Below are 25,321 nucleotides of genomic sequence, written 5' to 3'. Positions count from 1 at the left end.
AGTTAAATGAATGTTATTGGACTTACAGCAGGCAGTATGTCAATTGTTGTTGTGCTATTCAGGATAAAATAATAATAATAATAAAGATATACTCTCACCTCAACTTTTCATCCTTGAAGCTTGCTGAGGTTCATAGGTAAGCAAATGAAGATTGTAACATAGCCTATATAAAACTTAAGAAAGAAACAGCTTCATCAACAACATTGCATGGAAATTGTCTGAGCAGGTCCAGCCTCCACAGTTTCCACAAAGCATCAAAGTCCAGTCTTGGCAGATGATCCATGTTGAGGCGTTTTTCTTTAATTTCTACTTCAAGCGATAGTATACGCCTGAGGATGAGTTTGCATTGCTTTAGAGATATTGGAGATAACTAATGGTAAAAATCACCCCATACTGTTGGACTATCTGTGAGGATGAGGGAAGGGCTTTGTCATTGTTGAAATTTAAGGTGCTTCTGTTTATGTATGTGGCACACGGCTGCATTTTAACTTAACGCATTTTATTAATATTCGTATCATTCTGATAGATGTATATGTTTAGATTTATTTACCCAACAGTTCTGGTAAGAGTAAGTATACAGGCAACATTAATAGACTTCCAGACAGTGACTGACAAATCCACCTTAATACTGGGATGAAAGCTATTGATCTCACAGAGCATTTTGTGAGATGGGATACTCCTGCATGTGCCACACTGGGATATAACTGAGGAGAGAACAACAAAGAGGACACAAATATGACGATTTAAAACATATGGATACAGCCTACATTTACGCTTTATACATTATTATGTCTTCATAGTAAATGTATAACTTGAAGTGTTCAAGGTCCTATCTTCCTCACAAAATTAAAGGCTAACATTGAGTCTTATTTTGGCTTCTATAGTGCCAAAATAAGACATGAGGCTATATGGCAGTATTGTGATTGAAAAAAGCAATACACGCCGATATGAACATATTTTGCCATCAACGTGTAGATAATTTTGATATGGCAATTATTTTTTTGTGAGTGACCTCAGCCTGCCCAGGGATTAATTAACACTTGTGCTACAACTTGAATTTAGTTTAGTTTAGCTTAGTTTATTTATTTGGCTGGGGCCATCATAGAAAGCTTATTGTGAAACAAAAAAATTCAACTATTTACACATACTCACAATGTAAACTATTGTAGGAGAACAGTTACATTGGACTGATACTGTCACATTTTATTGTTATGTATGTAAATTTCGAGTATAAAAAGCTGTTCTGCAGACATGCAGCTTCAGACTAGGGAGTTGGGTCCACTGCTTGATGGTTCAAAACATCTCCCCTGTTAAGATTTTTATCTTATCTTGATTCTGAGTTTGATATATATGTAAACATAGAATACATAAAAGTAGGCCTAAATTATATCTAAATTGAAAGTGTTTTAATGCAAACCAACGGCCTACAATATAGTCAACGTGTATTCCTCAAATATATATATTTAAAAAAATAGGTTATTTAATAAATAAATAAATAAAACAGCACAACAAAACATGACGTTTGACGTAAGCGCTTGGGAGAGGGGGGCAAGTTTCTTGAGCTGTGATTGGCTCAAATACAGAGGCGGTGCCCAGTCTTCCTGGGGTCTGATTGGCTGCCTGCTGAGTATGTGTCCAATGACGGCGCTTCTTTCCGCTGGTTACTGTGAATGACAAACCGTGCTGCTCCTGCTCTCACCGCATGCAGCGCAAAGAAGAAGGCGTAAACACTGACAAAGCTAGGTAGCGACCGAGGTAAGTACCAACAAAGCAAAATTGTAAAGTATTTTAACCATGCATGATGTTTAGTTTCATGTTTATCTGAGACATTGTGATGCAAACCAACGCGTAGTAACATTTCAGGACGTGATTTTTGCCGATTTCTCCAGCAAAGTTTAGATTTGTGATGGGCTTCGTAATGGACTAACGGGATCACACTTTGGCCCGCTAGCATTAGCTTAGCATAAATGGCTGCGCTGGTGAAATGTGCACGCTGCACGGGCAATTCGTTTAGCTTGCTAAAGACTCCCACATCCCCGTTCGTGTGTGAAATTAACGTCTAACTTGAATTTTATCGAGGCTGATATTCGTTTTGGGAAAGAGTAAAGTTATAATCGTCGACCGTGTGGGTCTTGTTGGTCGTGTTCATGTGCTGGTGTTAGCATGGTGGCTAATGCGCGTCTCTGGAGCACGCAGCGAAATCAACGTGACTAGGCCAGCGCAATTTCAAAAACACGTAGTTTGTTGGCTTTATTACGAGTCGATACTAATAACCTACCACATGAAAGTATATTTATGTATTGATGACGGGTCGAATAACGTGGAATAGACAATTTGTTAGTCTTACTGAGCAGAACCAAGTGCAGACTTGATTTTAACACGATGTGAAGTGACTGCCTTCTGGAGCTAGCCTCCAAAGTTGGCTCACACAATCCCAGCCTGCATGGTCAGCAGCATGCGTTTACAGTGTGACACATGGCGGAATTCGTATGTAATTTTTTTAGTTTTTTTTTTAATGCATATTTTGTTTTGTATGCATTTTCGGTTTTAGATGTATTGGCACGTCCAAACAAGAGACCCTGCATTAATCATTAACCATATTTTACTGACCTGACATCTTTAGCCCCGTCAGCAAACACTTGAAGAGAAGTTTGACCTATGGCGATCACAACATGATGCTATTGAGGAACTCTTGTAAGTTAGCTAAGTAGTAAATCCCGTAGTTAAAAACCTATCTTTATTGTTAGAATAGACTAGACTCAATTACCATTTTTGTCAAATTCCCTCTGGATTGTGAGTTAATCTATTGGGACAATTAAGTGTGTGTGTGTGTGTGTGTGTGTGTGTGTGTGTGTGTGTGTGTGTGTGTGTGTGTGAGTGACACAGTGGTCTGGCAGATGTCATGTTTTAAAAAGTGATCAAATAATATCCTATAACAATGTTATTTTCTTTAGGCAATGGAGATGAGCAGCAACGGAGAGTGCTATGGATGTGGCCGTACGGGGCACTGGATCAAGAACTGCCCAAATGCAGTTGGACGTGGACGCGGAAGGGGCCGAACACGGGGTAAAGGTACTGTCCTATTACAAGCTTTACACATGATGTGTGCCTGTAAGAGTAACGTGTAAATCTTTCCCTTTGCAGAAATGTTCTGTTACCGATGTGGAGACCAAGGACACATGGCCCGTGATTGTGAACAAGTTGAAGATTGTATGTATCATCTGTTGCAGCTGTTTGTTTGGGTGGTTGAGCTGGAGTAAGTCGTTTTCCTTTTCTATATTTTTAGCTTGCTACAACTGTCACAGGAGTGGTCACATTTCCCGGGACTGCAAGGAGCCCAAGAAGGACCGAGAGCAGGTCTGCTACAGCTGTGGCAAGGCTGGCCACATGGCTCGGGACTGTGACCATGTCGCAGAGCAGAAGTGTTACTCCTGCGGTGGTTTTGGTCACATCCAGAAACTTTGTAAACAGGTGAAATGTTACAGGTGAGTCTTCTGCTTTAGGGTCGTTAGTATTCGAAAGTCAGTCTGATGTGATCTGATCACTGCTTTCTTTTCCATACAGATGTGGAGAGATCGGCCACGTTGCCGTGCATTGCAGTAAAACCACCGAGACTAACTGCTACAATTGCGGCAAGTCTGGGCACTACGCAAAGGACTGCAGCGTTGAATCCACCGCATAATCAGTGCCCTCTGTTGCCCCTCCTTTTTCAGATTGATGGTTGGTTGTATTATTTTCTCTGAATCCTCTTCACTGGCCAAAGGTTGGCTAACAGAGGCTAGTCCCAGGCCAGTGAGTCTCTCGACATGTTATACAAAGAAGGGGGTGAAAAAATATCTTTCTGCATTCAATACAAAATGTTTTAGTTTGGTAGCGGTGTTATGTATAATGCTTTGTTAAAGAATCCCCCTTTCCAAGCCACTGGTGATCAGAGATGAATAAATGGGACTAAACATGTGGGAACCTATAGGATATCTGAGCTCATGGACGTGAGCCTCAGTCAAATGAGATGGGAGTAAATGGAAATTGAACTTCCATATGGTTATTTTGGTTTGTTTTAGTGGGGTATGAGTTGGCCAAGGGAGTATGACATGGAAATGGTTCATAACATGCATTTCAGCCCAACATGCAGCTACATGGGCGATAACAAACTACATGTTATATTGCTAAGATATACAATTATGGAGGTATTAAAAGAATCAAGTTCTTTTATAGAAAAGGTCTGTTTACAATTTAAATATCACTTGGGAATCCAAGGTAGACTTTCATTTAAAATGAATTTCAAGTTTCTTTTTTTTTTTTTTAACCTTGGTAAAATGTAACAAGCTGTTGTCAGAACATCACTTAGGAGTTATTTGGGGATGAAAAAAGTTTTCACAGAAATCAAATGTTATTTTTGTACAATATCACTTAGACTACTGTATAAATACCATTTGCTTGTACTCAGTTTTTAAGTCGGAAGGAAAGTGCAACTGAAGTCCTAGAAAATAGAAATGTAATTTTAAACTCATCAATAAACCTGGAGGAGCACGGGGAAGACCATTGTTTTGTTTTTTTTATTGTGAATTGATGGCTAAAAGATTTAATTGATGCATGAAAACGTTTTTAACTGGTTGATCTGGCTTAGTTACTTGACCACGTTAAAATAATTGGGCTACAGGCTCATTTGAAAATGAGTCATACATATTATATAAACAGTGGAGTAACTGGTGCCCTATGGCTTTTCCTGTCGTATCAATATATATTTTTTACATTTTCTTTGTAAATCATAGAAGCATCGATTCAAAATGGAGCCTGGTTCATGAAGTGTTCTTTAGGCGCCACAGAGCGCAGTGAACTCTCCTGCTCAGAGCAGAGAAGTGCAGGAGGCCCTTGTGTGCTGTCATTTCATGTTAATTCCACCGCGTTGAGTAGAAAAGGAATGCTTTGTGCATTGAGTTTGTGAAAGTGAAAGCTCCATCTCGCAGGGTCTAAAATGGCAGCGCACTGCAGAGGAGCGGCTCTTCCGGCGCAGGGAACCCTCCTCCCGCGCACACGTCAGCGGCGCTCCCCCGCTCAGGCCGTGGATCCAGAGCAGAGACATCCTCAGAACAACAGCACCGAGGCTGGAGCGAGCCGGCTCGACCCCGCTCTGTGCTGGGGCCGTTTGTTTCTGATTGCGCCCGGTGAACAGCGTAGGAGATGCGGGGACTCCTGCCTTTGTCCCGGGGTCTGAGCGCCCTCGCGACCTCCAGAGCCGCACGAAGAGCGGGGGCTCTCGGCTTTAGGTGCGGGTTTCATGGGACTCAGTCTTTAAACAAGGTACAGTACAGACCGTGCTCAGTCAACTGCCTTTACCGTTAAACGTTTGTTTCACGTGTTGCTGATGTGATTGACGCAGAGATAACTTTGTTTGATGGATGCGCCGTGACATGAGTCTTAAAATGTGCTGCTTCCCCCTGAGAGAAAAACATGTTTACAAGAATCCTCCCGCTCTCCCGACATTCTAACACATCAATCTTTAAGTGCACTGTGTGTACAACCAGCCACTGCATATATATGCCAATGTATGTGCATATATATATATATATATATATATATATATATATATATATATATATATATATATATATATATATATATCTATCCCTTCCTTGGTTCTCTTCACTCTGTTGAGAGCCCAAGCGGGGTAACCACAGGCTGAGAGGGCATTTCGGACATGTTTTTACAACACAGAGCTCAAGGCGTGCCCACCAGCTCAGAGGGCAAGAAGAAAGAGGAAAAACATGTCCGAAATGCCCTCTCAGCCTGTAGTTACCCCGCTTGGGCTCTCAACAGAGTGAAGAGAACCAAGAAGCAGAACAAAAGGGAAACTGAACAGAGAAGGAAGGGTGTTTCTATCCCTTATGTGTCTGGCCTGTCAGAAAAACTGCAGAGAATTTTTAGACAACACGAAGTCCCTGTTTATTTTAAACCAGGAAACACTTTAAGACAAAAACTGGTTCATCCTAAGGACAAGTTGCCGACTCAAAAACAGCAATGTAGTTTATTCGATCCAATGCAGTGAAGAAAGCTGTAAAGAACGGTACATAGGTGAGACGAAACAGCCTCTACACAAGAGGCTCTATCAGCACAGAAGAAATACTAGTTCAGGACCTCAGAGTGCCGTGCATCTCCATCTTGAAGCCTCTAATCACTCGTTTGAAGACGGTGAGGTGAAGGTTTTAAGCAGGGAGAAAAGATGGTTTGAAAGAGGAGTCAAGGAAGCTATTTTTGTTAAAAAAGAAAGACCTTCTTTAAACAGAAATGGGGGGCTAAGGTTTAATCTTCCTGGTATCTATAATGGTATACTGAACCCCTGGAAAGGTAGAGGACCAGGGCCAGGGCACTTAGATGCTAATCAGGTACTCAGGGTGGTTGAGCCAGTGTCTCACAAAGACAAAGAGGATTCTAATAGGCCATTAAAATTCTGAATAGGCTAGCTCGGTAGATACAAGGGGGGAGTTTCTGTTGAAACAAACAACTCTTTCTACTTCAGGAAGGCTTCGCCCAATGCGCGGGACTTACCACAGAACAGTTTTAATATCGGAGTTCTCAATCTAAATTCTTTTATTGACAATGACTCTTGGATGAGAGTCGAAACGTCTATTTTTTCTAACTGAGTCCAGATGACTACAACTGAAGCTTTTTCTACTATTGCTTGCATGTTTTTTTCTTTTCTTCCTCCCCAATAAAACAACATCATTGTCTTTTTATTCTCATTACAGGCACAACCAAGCTTTGGGCTGTTGTTTGACATAGATGGGGTTCTTGTCCGGGGAAGATTGCCAATCCCTGCTGCCAAAAAGGCCTTTTCTAAGATGGTAGACTCAAAAGGACAGTTTGTGGTGCCCGTTGTTTTTGTGACAAATGCAGGGAACTGCCTCCGACAGACAAAAGCAGCCCAACTGTCACATATTCTGGGGGTGCAGGTGAGGTTACACATTTTTTCTGCAAATTAAAGAAATACACTGTTAAAACAATTGGACAGAATTGTCTTTCTATTTACAGATAGAGCCAGATCAGGTTATCATGTCGCACAGTCCACTGCGGATGTTCAAAAAGTACCACAACAAGTGTGTGCTGGTGTCGGGACAAGGGCCTGTCCTGGAAATAGCAAGAAAGTATCCATAAACCTATAATATTTCAATGGCTATGTATTGTGGCACTTTATCTAGACTTTGTTTGTGTCCTTAATTGACTCTTTCAGTTTAGGTTTTAATAATGTGATCAGTATTGATATGCTGAGGGAGTCCTTCCCGTTATTAGACATGGTGGACCACAACAGAAGACCCAAACTTCCAGTGAGACACTTGATGCTACAAATTTGTTCTGTTCTCATTCAGTTGTTGACAAATGCTTTATTGTCTCTAACTTTTCAGTCAAGTTCCATCTGCAATCTCCCGAAGGTTGAAGGTGAGAGAGCCATAGTTTAGCATTTCCTGTCCTATAATAAAGTCATCACAAATAATGTTGTACACAGCTGTGGTCCTGTTTGGGGAGCCGATCCGGTGGGAGACTAACCTGCAGCTCATCATTGATGTTTTGTTGACCGGTGGAAACCTCAGCAGTGTTCACCGGACACAGAAGATGCCTCACTTGCCTTTGTTGGCCTGCAACATGGACCTCATGTGGATGGCTGAGGCCCATTCACCACGGTACACGGCGTTGTGTATTTTGTCTATTGCACTTTTTCACACTTCCACAATTCATAGTTGAACTGATATTTTCTGTTGTTCAGGTTCGGCCATGGGACATTCCTTGTTTGCCTTGAAAATATCTATAAGAAGATAACTGGTGAGGATCTGAAGTACGAGTTTCTCATGGGGAAACCGTGCGAGCTGACGTACCACTTTGCTGAGTACCTCATCCGGTGCCAGGCCATGGACAGAGCGTGGAAGAGTCCCATCACCTCACTGTATGCCATAGGGTAAGATCAAGTCAAGTCAAATGTGCTTTGCTCCAAAAGATCAACCTAAACTGACATTTAGAGTCCTACATATGCTTAACTTCCTTTTTTTTAAGCTCACAATCATGTTAGTGTTGTTCTTCCCTGGAGGTGTTACTTCTTTGTTGCATGTTTGAACAATATTTATGTTGAAAGGAGAAGACACGAACCTCCCAAAAATCTCAACCATGCCCCCAATTTTTTACTCTGCGTGTTGACATGGTAAATTATGCAAAAATGGGAAAACTAATATAAGTATAAGACAAAAAATAAAGACAAACTGTTAAAGAAGTCACTGCACCGTGTCTTCCAGATGCAACAGTCTGATTTAATTATTGGGTTATCGACTTCTTACTGGCCATGAAAGTGTACCCAGTGTGACATTAAACCTATACATCTCCACGGAGACGAGCAAGAAGTGCCATTTTATTTTCAACAGCAATAAAAACACCTATAATTGATTCAATGCTAGATGGATAAGTGCTAGATTGGATTGGATTAGATGCTCGATTGGTGCGTGTAACATATTCCAAAGCGATAGACTCTCCACAGGGACAAGCAGGTAGAGAAAAGATGCTTCTATGATGATTTGGCTCCACAGTTTCAAGACGGATCTAGTAATAGTGCTTTTTCACCCCAGGGATAACCTCATGACCGACATTTACGGCGCCAACCTCTACAACCGCTACCTGGAGGAGAGAATAGCCAGAAAGAACCCAAAAGCCGTCGCAAAGATTGCCACCGCGACTGGATCCGCCGCCGTTCCCGAAGTGGAGCCAGCGGGAAACATGTGGGAGAGCGAATTGGCCTCGCCCTCAGCCACGTCCTGTAAATCCATCCTGGTCTGCACCGGCGTCTACAACCCGAAAGCGGAGGTGCCGCCCGACGCAGACCAGTGCATTAAGGAGACGGTTTTCCACGGTCACCGGGACTTTAGGTTTGACCCGGCGCTCGTGGAGCCGGGGCACATTGTGAAGGATGTATTCGAGGCGGTTGAGCTCATTTTTGAACAAGAAAAGTTTTCATCACAGTAGTTTAAGAGTGGATAAGCTCACTGAGGTTATGTTAGCAATAGTGACTTTACACCACTTAACGCAAAAAGTGCTGGAGCAACACTGTGTTAAAGAGCATGGACTAAACACCTTTGCTGTCACTAAGAACAATTTAGAAGACCTTTTATTTCAGCTGTTACTGTCAGTTTTCTTTAGTGATTGTGTATCTCACTTGTTCCAAAACTGCCTTATTTTCCCTGAGTATTTTTTAGAATATGAAAATGTTTTAAATAGTTACAGATCCTTTATGGCATTATATTTATTGCAGTGTTATAACAAAGCACATTGTCTTTTAAACCTCGAAGATGACTTTTATGCTAACATTTGCAGTCATTTGTTTACCCATTTGTCCTAAACCATCTATGCATGATTATGTGCACTGTATATCAGGCGTTAAATGTGCAATATTGTCCTGGTACTGTCTGCATTCTGTCTTCTTGTTTTTAGAACCCTGAACATCCTATTTCATCCGAATACTGATTAAATACAGTGAAACTATTGACGTATCATTTATCAATTTGTTGCACGCTTAATTTTTTGAATTGCTTTCGTTGTAATTTTAAATGTCCACAGGGGAAATACAATCACAAATGATGTTTTTAATCTTATTTTCTGTCTGGCCCAGAGTAACATGTAACAGCAATACCGGTAAATATGTTATTCATTAGTCTAGTTACGGTAGTTTAATCTCTTGCGACAATAGTATAGTCTCACACCAGCAGGGCTTTTAGTTCTTATACATTTTTTTGTTTGTAACAGGTTGCGTTTATGTTTCACAATTTGAATAAGTCATAATTTCAGGTGGAGGGGAGGGAACTATATAACTGGCAGATTTACTGTTTAATAATGTTGAAAACTTGAAATCATTCTTTTTTTTTGCAGTTGGCTCCACAAACCTTTCAAGTCCTTTCAAATGACGTGTCTAATAATGGCACCACTTTTTGTTTATACTGACTGAGAAGACTGAATTTAGTTACATTGGACCAGTATATACATAAATATAAACCAGAAACCAGCTCTTTAAATCTGCAATCTTCTTTTACATGATCACTCTGTCACTTAATGCAGTTATTCCACTTAAGACTTCAGAATACACATAACGGCTACATTACAATACTCAAGCTGCAAAGTAAAGGTGGTAAAGAGGCACTCCAGTCCCAAGAATCGATCAAGTCCCTTTGATCTTTATGTTGTGCTTCTTGTGTAATGTGTCCAGAACTTGTGGCAGCAGCTCCATGTTCAGAAGAGGCCTCTCCAATGGGTCCTGTTTATTCAGCAAACTCCACTTCCTTCTGTGTTTGGGCTTTTGTGAACGCAGGGAATGGGCTTCGAACAGCGCATGCCTCTCATCGATGTTATATGATATAGTGGATTCTTTGGCCAGTCTTAGGGTATAAGCCAATAAGGCGATCACACACAAAAGCATCGTCCCTGTCATGACAAGATAAACTCCATTTGTGCAGCTCGGTTTCGAACAAGAGGAGAAGAATTCCTCACTTAATTCACTGATGGCTCTCTGGCTCACGGCCCCTGGACTGGCACATGTAGGTTCTTTGGCAACAATGTCTCTGTTTTTCAACAACCAGTTTCTCAGGTATTGAATTCTGCAGTCGCAATGGAAAGGATTCCCAGCTATGTAGAGCTGTTTCAGGCCAACCAGTTTGTCAAACAGGCCAGGAGGCACCGTGGATAGGCTGGTGTTGGACAGGTGGAGTTCTGTGATGTCCCGGGGCAGGTAAGGGAAGGAGATGAGTTCTGAAGAGCTGCAGTTTACAATGAGACCCTCTTTGGGGTGGACAATGCAGCGGCATGGATGAGGTAAGCCAAGTGGAGTTATGGTGGTCACAAGAAAGATGCCAAATATCAAACTGAAAATCATCCTGCAGGTCGAGATAGAATTATTTTACAATGATGAAATAAAAATGCTGCTACGAGTTAGCCCCTGTCCAAGGTGAACTGCGCCCAAGGCCCAAAGTAACTGAGATAGGCTCCAGTCACCTCTGACCCCTAACAGGAACAAGCGGTAGAAAATGAATGAATTAATGAAAATAAAGATGCATGACCAATGTTTTAAAAGTACTTACCTTTTAGAATTCAGAGGAAAGTCTTACTCTCCCAAAAGGTAAAGATCCACTAACATCCCACATGAAACATTTGAGTTTAAAAAGTGCTTCTTGCTTGGAGGAAAATTTGTTATGTCACTTGTTGTGTCAATTTATAGCAGAAAATAACTTCCACCAATCACAAGCCACAGTTTTTCCTTTTATGGGCGTAATTCTTCTGGATGAGCGGATAACAGTTATCTTATAAAGCAGGGGCCACTACAGCTCACGTGCCCCAAACACAGAGCCCGTCCAGCTTTTCTAGAGGTACTGCATATTTTATAAATGTCATTTATTTTAATTATAGTCTGGCTTATTTCAGTTTTAGATTTACGCGTAGATTTCCCATTTACAGTCCTGATCTTGGCCTGGTTTAGGCCTCATTTCAGAACCGGTTTTGGACAGTCTTGAACTTGAAACTTACTTTTTAAATAAACATAATAATGGTAATATCAAAAGCAGATATTTGACCAAACATAATTTAATGCTATGCAAGACATAATACATTTAACACCTGTTAATAATAGCTATTAATTAAACAAAAATTAAATATATTTATTTTAATAGATCCATGACCTTACAAGGCAATGTGGGTGAAGTGTCTTGCCTAAGGACACAACGACATTCCCTCCCGGGCCCCACTGAGGCACCTGGAGTTCCAGTGGTCTCCCATCAGAGCACACAGAAGTATATGGTCATACACACGTGCACATGAAGTACTTCTGGGATGGTGGAGCCCTCTTATATTTGTATTTTCAGCTGCACTTACTCTGATGTGGGGCTGAAATGATCTAATGTACGAGGTCAACGTGCTCAAGGCCGGAGTTCATCTTCTGCCTCAGTTTCCCTCAAAGGGACATTAGTTTGGAACAAAGAACACCTGACAAACTCACAGATGTGACTTTTAGTTGAACTTTACTAAATGCCGTCCACCTGCAAAATGCACCATCATAGGACTAAATCTATGTATAAGCATTTTAACGAAGCCTAATTGGGCCCAAAATAACAATAAATACACAATTGAGACAGAAACCCACATTTTATGTCCTAATCCACGCCCTCTAGTGGCATTACCAGGTACACGCATGCAGAATCATGTGGTACAAATTATAATAGAAACAGCAGAAACCATAAGTCATATATTTGTTTATTTTTGCGTTCAACATTGTCACAGTTGAAGTTTTACAATAACTGGGGTCTTAACTGACTCACTACTCACTGTACAAACAGAATGCACAATTAATGAGGCCATTCTTGTAGCTTTTCCCTTATTATTTTCTCTCTCCAACGTGTTTTTGACGCCAGACTGAGCAGCTTGCAGCAGCGTTCTGTATGTCCCTTGTGTGTGTTTGTGCAATGAGCGGGAATGACACGTGTGAGCCGAGCTTGGATATAAATGGCAACGTTCTATAACAGTCTGTTTTTTTCCTTTTCATCTCTACAGCAAATGTCAGTCCCAGGAGAGGCAAAAACACTCGATATGTTTCACCCTTTTGATCCTTCCTTTAGTTGATGCGTAGTCCTTACAGCTTCTACACACGTCAGAATAGAGGATTGTATACACAGTATGTACAGCTCCTTTATAGTTTTACTCCTATCTGTATTGGTCCCTTTAAACATCCAAATCCAAACCCACATGTACCAGATGAAAGCCCTCAAGCAACAGAAGTGCAATGTTCAGTAATGTTTAGAATTTACACAATGGCTTTGTCGATAAAATGCATGGAGAGCATCAATTAATTTCACTCCAACATGGAATAGCAAGGACATGTCAACATTTTGTTAATTTCTGAATGAAAAAACAAAGAACTGAATATATATAGGCTGATTAGTCGTCTTCTATCAGCTCACAGTGACGTGTTGCTCTGATCAGATCCATGCAGTGCATCGTTGGGGTCGTTCTGAACATTTAAGACAGAAAACATTGAATCCATGAACACACATCAAACATATTTTCTTGCTTTTATATCGTGTGGAGGTTTAGCAAAAATAAATGTAAAGACATTCAACTGATCATACAGTCCTTCATGATATGTCTGTTATGTTTATGACTGACTTTATGGCAAGAGTGAAATGTTCAAATACATTTACAACCTGAATATTGGGACGAACAGTTTACTGTCACTAGTTTATACACGATAATAGACTCTTATTTGTAGACTGTAGAAAGTTAATCTTTACATTTTACCAGATCCTTGCTTTATATTACAACTGCAGTTCCTTAAAAATGAAAGTGTTCTTTCACATGTGCTTATCCAGCAAAATATTTCTGTTCAGCCCAAGGAGAAGCATATTCCTATATTAAAATATATACACACATTCCTCTTTCCACATCCAAGTATTTCTATATTTTAAATGTCAAAATGTGTTAAGTTTCTTTTTTACCTGAATCTCTTGCTGGACATTCAGACTTCAGCACAAGTCTGCATTTCCAAACATGATTGCACTTAACCTTGCTAACAACACTGATTTTGTGTACAATGTGCAGAGGAAAGCCTCACGTCAAGAACGGAACATGCAAAGAAATCACTCGTTAGACATTCCACTGAACTTCAAAGTCTCGCTCTCAGAAGACCACAAGGAGGGCCACAGACGGTCAAATTTAGCTCAAGACACTGACGGGGTTGGAACAAACAAAAAGAAATAAATAACAAAACATGACGACACACAAATCGGGGCTTGTTCTTAATGTACAAAATCACTAAAAAGATATTGCACACATAAAAAATTAAACAAATATTACGTTTTGACTGATTTAAGCGCTCACTGAATTGTATTGGTGAGTCAAAGAACAAGGCAAAATAAGATTTCAAAGGTGTTTCTAGTTTTGATTTGGGATGCTTGGAAAGTAACTGTTACACTCGCGGGCAATATCCATTTAAACTTTGTGCAAATAAATAACAGATAAATAATCTTGTGTTTTATCTATTTAGAACCATGTTGTGTAACTAGTGTCGTGTTGAGATTCTGAACTATTTGTACTGTTGTGAGTGCCACATGAAATAGCTGCGATCAAGAGCATCCCTGTGATACATTTTTAAAGACACAAAAGATTTTCAGCCAGACTGAGTTTATCCTTTCACAACCTTTCGTCCTGTTACCACATAGTCAGTATAATACTGATAAAAAATCATTTTTGCTGATAATAATTGTAAGTATAATCTTACAAATTACTTTTACACACAATATACTGTACATGAAGTCTCGACTAAATAGAAGATGCATTAATAATTGGCACATTTAATTATGAGAGACAACACTAATAGCTGTCACCTACAGTAATTACAGCACTAAAACTACTATGACTGAGATGGTCCGCTCAGTTATTTGTCCTTGAAATGTGAAATCCACCACACATGACAGGGAGGAGGCTACGGTAATATAGCGTTCATATGTTGTTGGAACAGAAGTGCTAGAAGTAATGCCATCAATGTGACAGATAAACCGGATGAGTTCTTGTGTCGCGTTCCTCCATTTTTTGTGAAGCTTATTCAGGTCAGGAAGAAGAAGCAGCAGCAGCAGCAGCAGCAGCAGCAGCAGCAGCAACAACGTGGAGTGGCCACACGACACCCAAATCTCTGTGAAGGCCCCGAGTGGAAGAGTTGAGTCCCGCCCTGCATATACTGTAGTAGTCGGAGGTGTATCGAGTTGTACCGCGGGTGATTTCGGTTAGCATCACCGCAGCGCTAAAACACAGTGGACAGGCCATAGAGTCATGCTATCAATCAGTCCCTTTGGTGTGTAAGCTAATCCTTCATCTCTCTAACCAAGTCCCCTGCTCTTTCGTGATGGGTTTCTCATGAGAACATCACACTACGGTGCTGATGCCACTGTGTTTCGGTTTGGGCGCGCTCGAACTGGACGGCTGGCTGTGGTGATGCGAGTGAGAACCGTGATGCGGGTGCTCCCTGTAGTGCGGGTGCGGCGGCGGCGGCGGGTGCGGGTGCGCCGAGGAGGGCGTGGAGCCATAGCCGGGGTGCTGCGACTGGTGGTGGAACTGCGTGTGCGGCGGCGGGTGGTAGTGGTGGTGATGGTGGTAGGGCGGCGGGTTTTGGGGCACTTGGCAGAACTGGGCGTGGTGGCCGTGGTGCTGCTGCACTTGTGCCGTGTGGTGCAGGTTGGTGGGGTGCGGCTTGTGGGAGATGAGCGTGGGGTGTCCCTGCGGGGGTGCCGACGCGGTGGGGGGGTGGTGACTCTGGGATGATGAGGACGGCGTCTTCCCCCGCTTGCTGCCGAACAGGGATCCCAGAATGGAGGTGGAGTTGGGCATGGGCATCGGCGGAGGGGGCGGGCCTCGCGGCGCACCGTCGCCGCGCGGGGTCGTGGCTCTCCGTCGCGTGTGGGGGCTGCTAATGATGGACCCCTGCAACAGTACAGAGAGGTAAAATCCATGGCTGTCAGTCACACTGCAGTACTACATCTTAGCAGCAGGGGGAAACCACTTTTGATAAATAAGTAGCAAAATGTCATAGTGCATGCAAATGAGAAAGTAAAATAAATGTCTTTATGGTAGATTGCAGCAACACTATGTCATGGTTTAGGGAGCCTACAATGAAATGGCTTCATCTGTCAAATAAAATGTGTTATTGTTTGTTGCGGTCAGTGCGCCAGCCCTCCAAAGTCTCACAACATGCAGCTGGTTAAACTCTATAAAGGAAGAGCGTCCACATGCACGGGTCGGGACAGGCTTCATCCACAGAGTAGCATCCAACTAGAGGTCAAAGGGCAAGAGGGAGGCTCCTGTGTGCAGAATTCACAACAGCCCTAAAACTTCACTCGGCAATTTGTTTGTTCAACCCAGAAAGTTGCTAGAACACATGCTTAAAAATAGAGAGAGATCATATGACACCTTGAAATGAAAACTTCCCGGGTCCCAGCCTTCAACCCAACAGATGACTGACACATGGGATGGTGGAAAGATGAATGAATGAATGAAATCCACATCTTTATAGGCCTGTGTGAACTCCGGCAGTTTGGCTATAAAAACCTCCCTAATCTTTGAAGTGTTTGAAAAGAGGATAAAAAGAGAGAAGGGCCCAGGCAGGAAGGAGGGGGAGAGGTCTGAGGCCATGGGAGCTGTACACTTTGGGACTTCCTCGATGAGATAGCAGCCTAGTACAGAAGGAGAACCAAAGGCCAAATGAACATCACATGGATGACAGACAGACAGGTGACGAGGGGAGGGTCATAGGTGGATTAGTAGAGTCATGCTTGTCTGAAGGTAATGTGTGTATTGGTCATATCTACCATGACCACAACAGGGGGAGTCCTGGTGTCCAAAAAAGTGGGCAGGTTCAGAGGCAGGCAACCCATGCATGCACGCTAACTAAGGCAAGCAGGTTATAAGGCATCCCAGGAAGAAAAATAAATCATCCAAACAAATGAGTCTATGAAGCAAAGAAGACTACAAACAAGAAAATGGTGTGTTTCCACAGTGCACATAATCACATAGAGAGGCGCTTGGATACCAGCTGCTTCCAACTTACTTCCATATTGCTGTCTAGTGATCCTGCACTGCTGCGACGCCCCCGCTTGCCTGCCCGAGACATGCAATACCACAGATTAGAGATGGACAGCACTCTTGGATCAGCTACACACGTGTGAGGCGCCCATCGGTCCCGTAGGGGGCAGTGCAGTGGATTGTGTGACTGTGAGTAAGGTCCAAAAATGGGAGAGACAAGAGAAGGGGGAGGCGTTCAGGTCTGGGAGAGGTGGTGGGTGACTGGAGCTACTGTGGCGCTTTTCTGTTTGTAAATTTGTTTAAAATGACCAAATATGTGTAGCTAAATACTAAAATTTCAGTTGATATTTTCTGAAGGTTTAGGTTGAGTCACGGTGGAGGAGAAACATCAAAAGCGGTCCTTTGGCCATTGCACATGGGATATACAGGTGTACATAGATCTGAGACTGCGGTTAGGCACATTCAGCCAATGGAACATGACCATCATCACACATAAACAGGATCAGACCTGATGTGTTGGGACCAAACGGTAAAAACACATGGAATGGAAATGACCGAAAAGAAAAATTAAACACAGAACAAAATGACTTCACTAACATGCCACGCCCTGCGTCAGAGCCCCAGGAGACAGGAGGGCGGAGTCTTTCCCCGCCGAGTCGGAGCAGCACAGATCAGATCACCCACAGGTACCAAGACCCTCATGTACTCAGTGTTTTATTGACTTTATATAGACAGGAGTCATGAATGTGATGTGCCCCAGAACCAAAGACAGAAATGTGGTGTAACAGTAACACGTGAACATAAATGTGATGTGGGTTTCTTCTCTACACAAATATAAATGATACGAAAGTGGAAATGAATAGAAACGTTTGAAAATGGAAAACGATAGTTGAAAGAGGGACCTTTTAGCTAAAACCAACGCAAAATTACGAACCATTTGCAGAAACTGGTGTAAAATGTGTAAATAAATGTCGAGATGGGAATGATCGCCGTCTGCCAGTTTTAGATTGAGCCTCACCTCACGCCTCAATCTAAAAACAATAGGTTTTCTTGCCAGGAAAGGATGGTGCCCCCTGTCCAGTCATGAGAGTGTGAAAATGTGGATTTAATTTGGGTTAAGTAATGTATTCATGATATAGTGAACCAACATTTTGCTATTTTTATCATTTTGGTGAGAAAAGTGAAGGCGTTAGTTTGAGTGGCAGCTCTGTGTACCTGCTTCAGACAGGTCTCGGAGGGAGCTGCTCAGAGCGCTCCGCTTTAGCCCCTCCCCCATGGCGTAGGTGTCATCCAGACTGGCCCGGTTCATGTTGCCATTCCCCGTCTCCTTCTTCAGCCCTGAGCTCTGGGACATGCTGGGCCGGACCAGACCCTTCTGCTTCTCCAACTCCGCTGTGGACACCGGCCAATAAGAGTGAGGTAAGTGCCAGCGGTCGGAGTTTGCCGCCCAGACACATAAACGGCTCCACCCACTGCCAATATCTACAGGTAACGCCCTCTGGTGAGCTGATCATACTTCTCTATATGAAGTGCCAAGCCATTTGTGAAGGTGGCGACTTATTTGTGTGGCCTACAATACTGTGAGAAAAGGATCTAAAAATTGTAGGAGTGGTAGTAGTAGTGGTAGAACAAATATATAATTATTAGTTTCATCACTTTTATAAATAACGTTCTACTTACTAAATATTAGATTAAATAATTGGAATAATTTAGCAATTTTGCTATTTCAGGTATTTTTTTTTGTTTTATTACCTTTACTCACTCTTATGTACAAAAATATTCTACTTTTTTCCACCTTCCATTCCAATTCCTCCTACTCCTACTCCTTCTACTACTCCTACTACTACTCCTACTACTCCTACTACTCCTACTACTCCTACTACTCCTCCTACTACTACTACTCCTCCTACTACTCCTTCTACTACTCCTCCTACTACTCCTACTACTACTCCTCCTACTACTCCTACAACTCCTACTACTCCTTCTACTCCTCCTTCTACTCCTCCTTCTACTCCTCCTACTACTACTACTCCTACTACTACTCCTACTACTCCTACTACTCCTACCACTCCTACTACTCCCTTTACAATAGAGGAAGGATCACAAACTCACACTCTATCCTGTACTTCTCCATCTCCTGCACCTCAGCGATGGACTCTCGCAGATCGTCGGTGAACTTCTTGCGGTCCTGGGGGTTTGGAGCATTAAAGTTGATGAGGACTTTGGTGTCTGCCCCAGGTATTGCCGATGTGAGCCGGATTCCATTTGGGTAATCTAACAAAGAAGACGGGGGAAGACGTATTTTCACGTTACGACCATTGATCAAAACATGAGTAAAACACGCCGCCTGGAGTTTTGGGGGAAATAAACAACGTCACAGCTCATTGGCTCGACTTCCCATCTTAGATTTGTGGCTGTGCTAAATCAAATCTGCCCTTGTTTCATGTAAACATTGTCAGCAAGCATGGAACACGGCCCAAAAATCATGTTTTATGGTGTTGGAGCTCAAAATCTGGCAGGCAAACTTTAGTCGGTTCTCAGAAACATTTTGTAGGTTCTGGTTAAGTCCTAGTTCTAGTTCTTGGATCAGGCTGTATTTATTTAGATTTACTGTAGTCCTAAAAGTTGAAGAGATGTTTAAAGTTTCAGATTTTTTTTTTGCTTTTTAGAAAGTGTTTTTTTGTCTGGGTTGAGTTCCATTAAGTTTGTCTAATTATTACTTCGTTTGCTGGGAAACAACCAATGGTAAATATTCATCATTGTTTTACATAAGTTATACATTTGAAAAAATGAAGAATTAAAGAAATATTGAAAATCACATCATCCTTTTAACAACGTAATTGTGTTTCAGGTATTATGTGTCAAATAATAACTATTCTGTAATTTAAAAGGATTTTGGCCTTTGTTTACAATTTGGTTGCTAGGTAACATTTATGGACTTACCTCTATCTATGTCACATATACAGTAAAATCTTAATCATGTTCACTGTTTTAGTGAAATGTGTCGTCTAACATGTCATATGCACTTTAACCGGGACTAGACTAGGACTAAATCAGGACTAGACTAGGACTAAATCAAGACTAGACTAGGACTAAATCAGGACTAAATCAGGACTAGAAGATGACTAAACCGGATATAGATCATGACTAGTTGTGTGAACGCAGCTGTAGTTTAGTTATAGTTTAAATTATTTTTTTTTCCCGATTTAATTCCTTAAATTTAGTATATAATATCCTATTACTTACACATTTTAGTCCATTAACCATGCTACTACCAAGAAAAATACAGTACTTTGTGTGAATTACAGCTGGTACTTACACTGGTTCTCAAACAGCATGACCTGCATCCCGTACAGAGAGAAGGACTGTCGGAAGCTGTACGTGACCGAATTCTTCTTTTTCTGGAAGATCTTTGTCACCTGAGATCAGAGACACAAAATGAGAGGATTTACCAACAAGGAAACAACGGGACATGTTTGAAGACGCCGAGGCAAAGAGGGAAGGGCTGCTGTACCACTAAGAGGTCGTTGAACAGGAAGATCTCCCGCTGATGTAAGCCCAGTTTCTGCAGTTTGTTGGGGTCTGGCACTTCAAACAGGCGACAGTAACAGACCAGACGCCGGTGGGGCAGGGACAGCACCTACGGGACAGAGCAATAACCTACTGTTTATAGGGCTGGACGTAAACTCAACATGGAGTAATTATTAAAACAAGAGACATACATTAGCGGCTAATAGCGTTGGTCGATAGTGATAAATATGAATATCTCCCAAGTTTTATTTTGCATTATCTTGATAACAACGTGTCAGGAATGTGTTAAATGTGTCTGTGAATGTCTTGGTTGAGGTTCAAGAATTGCTCAAAATGAGAACGACCTTATAATTAACCACAAAAGGACAGAAATATCAGTTGTTTGGGAGATTACAAAAGACATTTTGAATCTTTGAATCTTTTTGAGGTCAATTTGAAATGTTTTAATTATAGATGATATACTCAATATTTACATTTTGCATATCTCCAAAAGAATATTATTCATTTTAAAAAATATACATCTATGAAGCTAAAATAAAAATAAAGCAGCTCTGTCTACAAGTGCAACTGTTATATATAAAGTGAGACAGCAACGGCTGCAAAATAATTTCAACATTCAGATTCCAGCATGCCCTTTATATACAAGTTTCACAATTGATTAGTGCCAACAATAATTACAAGTAAAATATACTTATAATAGCTTTTGTGTGGACTTCTCAAGATACTGGACCTTTCATTTTAAATAGCGGTTTCATTAGTGCTGATACATTATTAAACAGAGTAATATGTGCTAATATAGTATTTGTATAAATAGGTAGTTTGTCATGAAGGTAATGGGTTATTGCCAGAGTAGTAGTTTTAGTTAATTTGTAAATATGTGATTTTGCAATTTGTAATTTAAGGTCATTGTTTTTTATTAGTGGGTGTAATCCCTCATAGGTCCAGGAGTGTCCATTAGCAAAAGATTCAGTTGTAGTCATCCGGACATTGTTTTTTTCTCCTAAAACAGTGTCCAAAAGACTACAACGGAATCTTTTTCTACATTTTGTTTTGATTACCTTTACTTGTTCTTAGAGTAAATAAAATGTATACTCCAATATACTACGAACAACTTCTGATTGTCTTTTTTGTAGTATAATGGTAAATGAATAAAAAAAATACCGGTTTGGCATGTCATACTTCCTCTACTATTACTCAAAACCATGTTGAAACCGACTGCGCGTTAGCTTTGCCGTCACATTTCTATTAATCTTATAAATCATAACACTGTGCGGGATTCTCTGTTCCACCACTCAGCCCTGATCTATACACTGTACCGACTACGATATCCCACTATCAGTAAATTTATGCCTTTTGGTTTCCTCTGGAGGAATTTTTCTTCTCTCTTCACAGATGTGACGCTTTAGGGGGGCAGAGTTCTCGCGCCTGGAGGAAATCCAACACTCAAACTACCTGCATGATGTTCACTAAAAACCACTATGGGGCACTGAGACGCGGGCGTAAGAGAAATGGCTGCTTATTCTGTGTTTTATAGACGCTGGTGAGCAGTACTTACACATCCAAGGCCGTGATGGAGGGAACCAATCTGAAACAAGACAAAGATGTACATTTTAGATCAATGTCAAAAGTAATTGTGTTAAATAATACTCAATACACATAGTTGCGTCTGTACAAGTACAATATTTGGAATATTATGAGAACATAAGAGGGTTTAGAACCATATAATAAGATCCAAAATGAAAAGATAATTATTTTGTTAAAACAGTCAAAGTTAATAAAAAAACTAACAATATCTTAGTACAAAACTACCGGTATATAAGACGTTGACCACAATTTCCCCACAAAGTCTGAGTTTGAGAAGCAGATCCAACTAAATTACTATTCTAATTTGGGAAAGAATTGGGGAAAGGAACAAATGATTGCTTTTTGGTGTGTTTCTGAATCACAGTCTAGACTCTAGACCCAGGGTTGATTCATAATACTTTGGCAAGGTCTGCTGCCTTCAAGTGCCTTTCAGTACAATTTAGTGCTTTTCCAAAGGCTATTTCATATTGAGACTGATAGCTTTTCAATGTGTCCTCTTAACTAAAAGAACCAAAAAGAGGTGCTTAAAACCCTCTTGAAGACAAACTGGAGACAAGCTGGAGTAATTCATGAATGTGTTTTTGGATGGACAAATGTCATTGCACAGTTTAAAGTCATTATTGTTGAATTGGTTAAACAAAAAAACAGCCGAGAGCCAAATGCCGAGTTGCCACTTGATCACCAGGCTGGAGAGGGTAATGTGTACAAGATGGCAGCCCATTTTTCATTAAGCTGCAGAAAACATTGCAAGGGCTTTGGGTGTGTAAAACTCGCGAGCGTGAAGGTCTCGGCACAAGTCAATTTTCACACAACATCCCCAAAGGAACAAAAGCTTCATTTCTAATACGGAGCACTTTTTGGCTGTATTGTTTGCTGTCAGCACAATATATGGACATGTGACTCACTCTTTATACACAGAGTAACACCAGGATCAAAATGAAAACCAGATTAAACCAGGTCGGAAAGGGCCTGAAAAAGACCTAAATCCACAATAAGTCATGACTAAACCTGGTGTAAACCTATAATACAGGACAATCTTGTACAAAAATGCTGTGTTTAGTATGCACAGGACCCTGAGTAACACCAGAAAAGACCTGTACCAACGTTTATTATAGAAAACATTGAATAATACAGCAATTTCTATAGGACTTTACAATTTAATAGTGATGGAGAGTTAAGAATCAAAGTTAAATAAGTACAATACTCACCGGTTTCTTGCCCACGATGAGTTTCTCCACCTTCTGCACCTGGGACACGTGGTCCTCGTTCGTCTTGAGTTCCCTCTTACGGATCCTTTCGTAAATGCCCACGAGCATCTCTCTGGGGATGTCCTCTCCATCGTCCACGCCTGCGCCACAATCACACACAGTTATTAGCCCATCAGATGATTCATTTATAGATCTATATGATTCTTTATACATTCATTTTTCTATTCTCATGCCTCAAATTTTATACTGTTACTCGTTTTGTACAGGGGAGACATATTTAGCAAATTGTAGCAGCTGGGAAGTGATCTCACAGCACAAAAAGTATTATTTATGCTTCTGTATAAACCCCCAGGCCATTGTGTCCATCACACATCACCTTTAAAGACACTTTGTTCATTTGCTTTGATTGTCCCAGGATCAGGATGTCAAGATTTGAGGTAAAAATAATACAAAATATTATAAATAATTTGGTCATGGTGTCAATAATCTGGAATTATCGTAAAATCGTGATGTTTCTTCTCACAATAATCGTCACATTAACATTTGACATCCCACTCCTATCCCAGTATTTGCTTTCTTCGTCAGTGATCCATTTGATGCCAGGTTCGTTTCTAAACACATTTCTACCTCTCAAATTCTTGATGAAATCCTCCAGCTTCATCTTCCTCTCAGGTTTGACGTTGGGGCTGTACATGTCCGTGTTGAGGAGGATGATGGCGAAGGCCAGGATGAAGATGGTGTCGGGGTTTCTGAACTGCCGCACCACAGTGGGGTTACAGATGCAGTACCGCTGACTGAACACCACCAAAAGAGGAAGTGGTTATGGTCAGAATATGCAACTAACATGTACATGAAAGGTGGAAAGCAGAAGCGTGGCAACATCTCTCACTGAGCCAATAATGAAGTAAAGACAGTATCGTTATCTAAAGTAGTTCTGCTTAGTTTAGGTGGAGAGTAGAGTAGGTAAACATGTTATAAAAATACTCACATTGTAGATTTGGTATATTTTGTGATATGATATTGATTTTTTGGTCAGATATATAACTTTATACCTTTGTTTGGAAGAATACTGTAGAGTCTAGATGTTTCTGTCTGTTTTGTGGTAATTTTTTATTGTTTATATTGTAGATAACTTATTTTTTTATTCTGATGTTCTAAACAACAACTGCAATATCATACATTTTTCAATATATCACTCACCTTTAATAAAATTTTAACAACATTTTAAACAGTATATGTACAAAAGAGTCCATTTATTTTTAGTTCTGAAACACTGAACTGAATAAATAATGTTAAAAAATTAACTTTGCTGCAATATTTAGCTTTCATTTTAATTCTTCATACAACAGAACGTATTTCAACACTATTTATATTCATATACATGTGTTTTGATCCCACCTGAAGGCTTCGATGAGGCGCTCCACCTTCTGGGCCTCTCCCTGGACTCTGATGTGGTTCTGAAACTTTCGGAGGGCCTCGTCCAGCTCCATGCTCTGGAAGTCCATCTCATCCACCACACAGCTGAAAGACACGCAGCAAATACTCAAATGCCAACGCCTTTGCACCATTTTCTTCCCTTGTAGACACTTAGAGGTCTAAATATTCACTTAACTTGAGTTGGGTCTTATTTGTATTGTTAGTTTTGATTTCAACAGCATTTGAAATATAAATATTTACATGTAACTTGTTATTTAAGTAACTCACTCAAGATTATATTAGTTACTCACTCTAAGACGTCTCTGTTGAACTGTTTCTGTCGGTTGCCGAGGAATTCTCCGATCATCTGTCGACTCAGGCCTTTCCGCTGCAGCAGGAAGTGAGCCACGCCCACAGGTGTGTCTGGGATGAAGCCCCGCTCCGTCAGGTACTGGATGCCCTTCTCTGGCTTCCTACAACACAGAACCACACACAAAATATGTTTGGTTCAAGAAAATACATACAGTATAATACAAAAAAAAAAATATATATATATATATATATATATATATATATATATATATATATATATATATATATATATATATATATATATATATATATATATATATATATATATATATATATATATATATATATATATATATATATATTATATATATAATATAAGCTGGGAGGTGGAGTAGGTGTATACTTCTGTACGTGATGTGATGATGGCAAATGATGCAACCCATTGTGTTTAACTCATTTCTTTGTGTGTTAATTTTCAAGGTTAACATGAACACTGTGTGGAAGAGGAACTGAACAGAGAAGAACTGCAGTAAACAAACATGTGTCAATCATTCGCCCTCAGCTGTATGTTTGTCTATACTATGAAGGGTCTTTTTTTTGTCGATAGCTATTCCTTTAATGCCTTTTGGAAGGACTGATGCTGTGGTGGCCACATAAATAAACTGCACTTAAAATAATGAAAAACATTG

The 25,321-nt window shown here is 40.8% G+C and overlaps 5 protein-coding genes across 16 annotated transcripts in view; 2 read left to right on the top strand and 3 right to left on the bottom strand.

The window, feature by feature from the left end:
- Window positions 1-25,321, bottom strand: part of vgll4a (vestigial-like family member 4a) — a 97,657-nt gene that overhangs the window by 44,176 nt on the left and 28,160 nt on the right. The gene's annotated exons all lie outside the window — the stretch shown is intronic.
- Window positions 1,608-4,540, top strand: cnbpa (CCHC-type zinc finger, nucleic acid binding protein a). 2 transcript variants are annotated; one of them, XM_072448946.1, is made up of 5 exons: window positions 1,608-1,755; window positions 2,955-3,072; window positions 3,145-3,210; window positions 3,287-3,485; window positions 3,565-4,540. In XM_072448946.1, exons 2-5 carry the CDS (start codon window positions 2,958-2,960, stop codon window positions 3,680-3,682), a joined length of 498 nt encoding a protein of 165 aa, XP_072305047.1. In that variant the 5' UTR covers window positions 1,608-1,755; window positions 2,955-2,957; the 3' UTR covers window positions 3,683-4,540. The 2 variants fall into 2 exon arrangements, with proteins under 2 accessions (XP_072305047.1, XP_072305048.1); XM_072448947.1 differs by lacking the exon at window positions 1,608-1,755 and adding an exon at window positions 2,618-2,694.
- LOC140362762 (haloacid dehalogenase-like hydrolase domain-containing 5) lies at window positions 5,074-9,516 on the top strand. 2 transcript variants are annotated; one of them, XM_072448943.1, is made up of 8 exons: window positions 5,074-5,301; window positions 6,747-6,950; window positions 7,030-7,142; window positions 7,229-7,322; window positions 7,401-7,434; window positions 7,502-7,676; window positions 7,760-7,948; window positions 8,607-9,516. In XM_072448943.1, exons 1-8 carry the CDS (start codon window positions 5,182-5,184, stop codon window positions 8,998-9,000), a joined length of 1,323 nt encoding a protein of 440 aa, XP_072305044.1. In that variant the 5' UTR covers window positions 5,074-5,181; the 3' UTR covers window positions 9,001-9,516. The 2 variants fall into 2 exon arrangements, with proteins under 2 accessions (XP_072305044.1, XP_072305043.1); XM_072448942.1 differs by having other exon boundaries at window positions 7,229-7,434.
- On the bottom strand, window positions 10,158-11,225 carry gp9 (glycoprotein IX platelet). The gene is made up of 2 exons (XM_072448945.1): window positions 11,103-11,225; window positions 10,158-10,898 (listed from the first exon to the last, which is right to left on the bottom strand). Exon 2 carries the CDS (start codon window positions 10,895-10,897, stop codon window positions 10,187-10,189), a length of 711 nt encoding a protein of 236 aa, XP_072305046.1. The 5' UTR covers window position 10,898; window positions 11,103-11,225; the 3' UTR covers window positions 10,158-10,186.
- Window positions 12,252-25,321, bottom strand: part of iqsec1a (IQ motif and Sec7 domain ArfGEF 1a) — a 143,924-nt gene continuing 130,854 nt past the window's right edge. For 9 of the 10 annotated variants that reach the window (XM_072448940.1, XM_072448936.1, XM_072448930.1 and 6 more), the window contains 11 exons: window positions 24,632-24,793; window positions 24,303-24,425; window positions 23,532-23,698; window positions 22,905-23,044; window positions 21,668-21,697; window positions 20,096-20,221; window positions 19,901-20,000; window positions 18,694-18,855; window positions 17,797-17,973; window positions 16,607-16,656; window positions 12,252-15,483 (listed from right to left, as the gene is read on the bottom strand). In XM_072448940.1, the coding sequence (XP_072305041.1) occupies window positions 14,929-15,483; window positions 16,607-16,656; window positions 17,797-17,973; window positions 18,694-18,855; window positions 19,901-20,000; window positions 20,096-20,221; window positions 21,668-21,697; window positions 22,905-23,044; window positions 23,532-23,698; window positions 24,303-24,425; window positions 24,632-24,793 (1,792 nt within the window). In that variant the 3' untranslated portion in view covers window positions 12,252-14,928. The remainder of the gene's footprint in view (window positions 15,484-16,606; window positions 16,657-17,796; window positions 17,974-18,693; window positions 18,856-19,900; window positions 20,001-20,095; window positions 20,222-21,667; window positions 21,698-22,904; window positions 23,045-23,531; window positions 23,699-24,302; window positions 24,426-24,631; window positions 24,794-25,321) is intronic. The other variant, XM_072448939.1, reaches the window with a different exon arrangement.

The sequence above is a fragment of the Eucyclogobius newberryi genome, unplaced genomic scaffold (genome assembly GCF_026437365.1).
Source record: "Eucyclogobius newberryi isolate DKJ021-1_F unplaced genomic scaffold, fEucNew1.0.hap1 SCAF_17, whole genome shotgun sequence".
In the NCBI taxonomy this organism is placed as follows: Eukaryota; Metazoa; Chordata; class Actinopteri; order Gobiiformes; family Gobiidae; genus Eucyclogobius; species Eucyclogobius newberryi.
This window is presented reverse-complemented; position numbering and strand designations above follow the sequence as displayed.

Bases quoted from the DNA above. Each gene is read 5' to 3' on its own strand.
- cnbpa (XM_072448946.1), top strand. From the start codon at position 2,958: ATGGAGATGAGCAGCAACGGAGAGTGCTATGGATGTGGCCGTACGGGG. The intron at 3,211-3,286 runs GTATGTATCATC...CTATATTTTTAG, and splicing joins TTGTGAACAAGTTGAAGATT to CTTGCTACAACTGTCACAGG. The intron at 3,486-3,564 runs GTGAGTCTTCTG...TTTTCCATACAG, and splicing joins AAACAGGTGAAATGTTACAG to ATGTGGAGAGATCGGCCACG.
- LOC140362762 (XM_072448942.1), top strand. From the start codon at position 5,182: ATGCGGGGACTCCTGCCTTTGTCCCGGGGTCTGAGCGCCCTCGCGACC. The intron at 7,435-7,501 runs GTGAGAGAGCCA...TGTTGTACACAG, and splicing joins CAATCTCCCGAAGGTTGAAG to CTGTGGTCCTGTTTGGGGAG. The intron at 7,677-7,759 runs GTACACGGCGTT...TCTGTTGTTCAG, and splicing joins GCTGAGGCCCATTCACCACG to GTTCGGCCATGGGACATTCC.
- gp9 (XM_072448945.1), bottom strand. From the start codon at position 10,897: ATGATTTTCAGTTTGATATTTGGCATCTTTCTTGTGACCACCATAACT.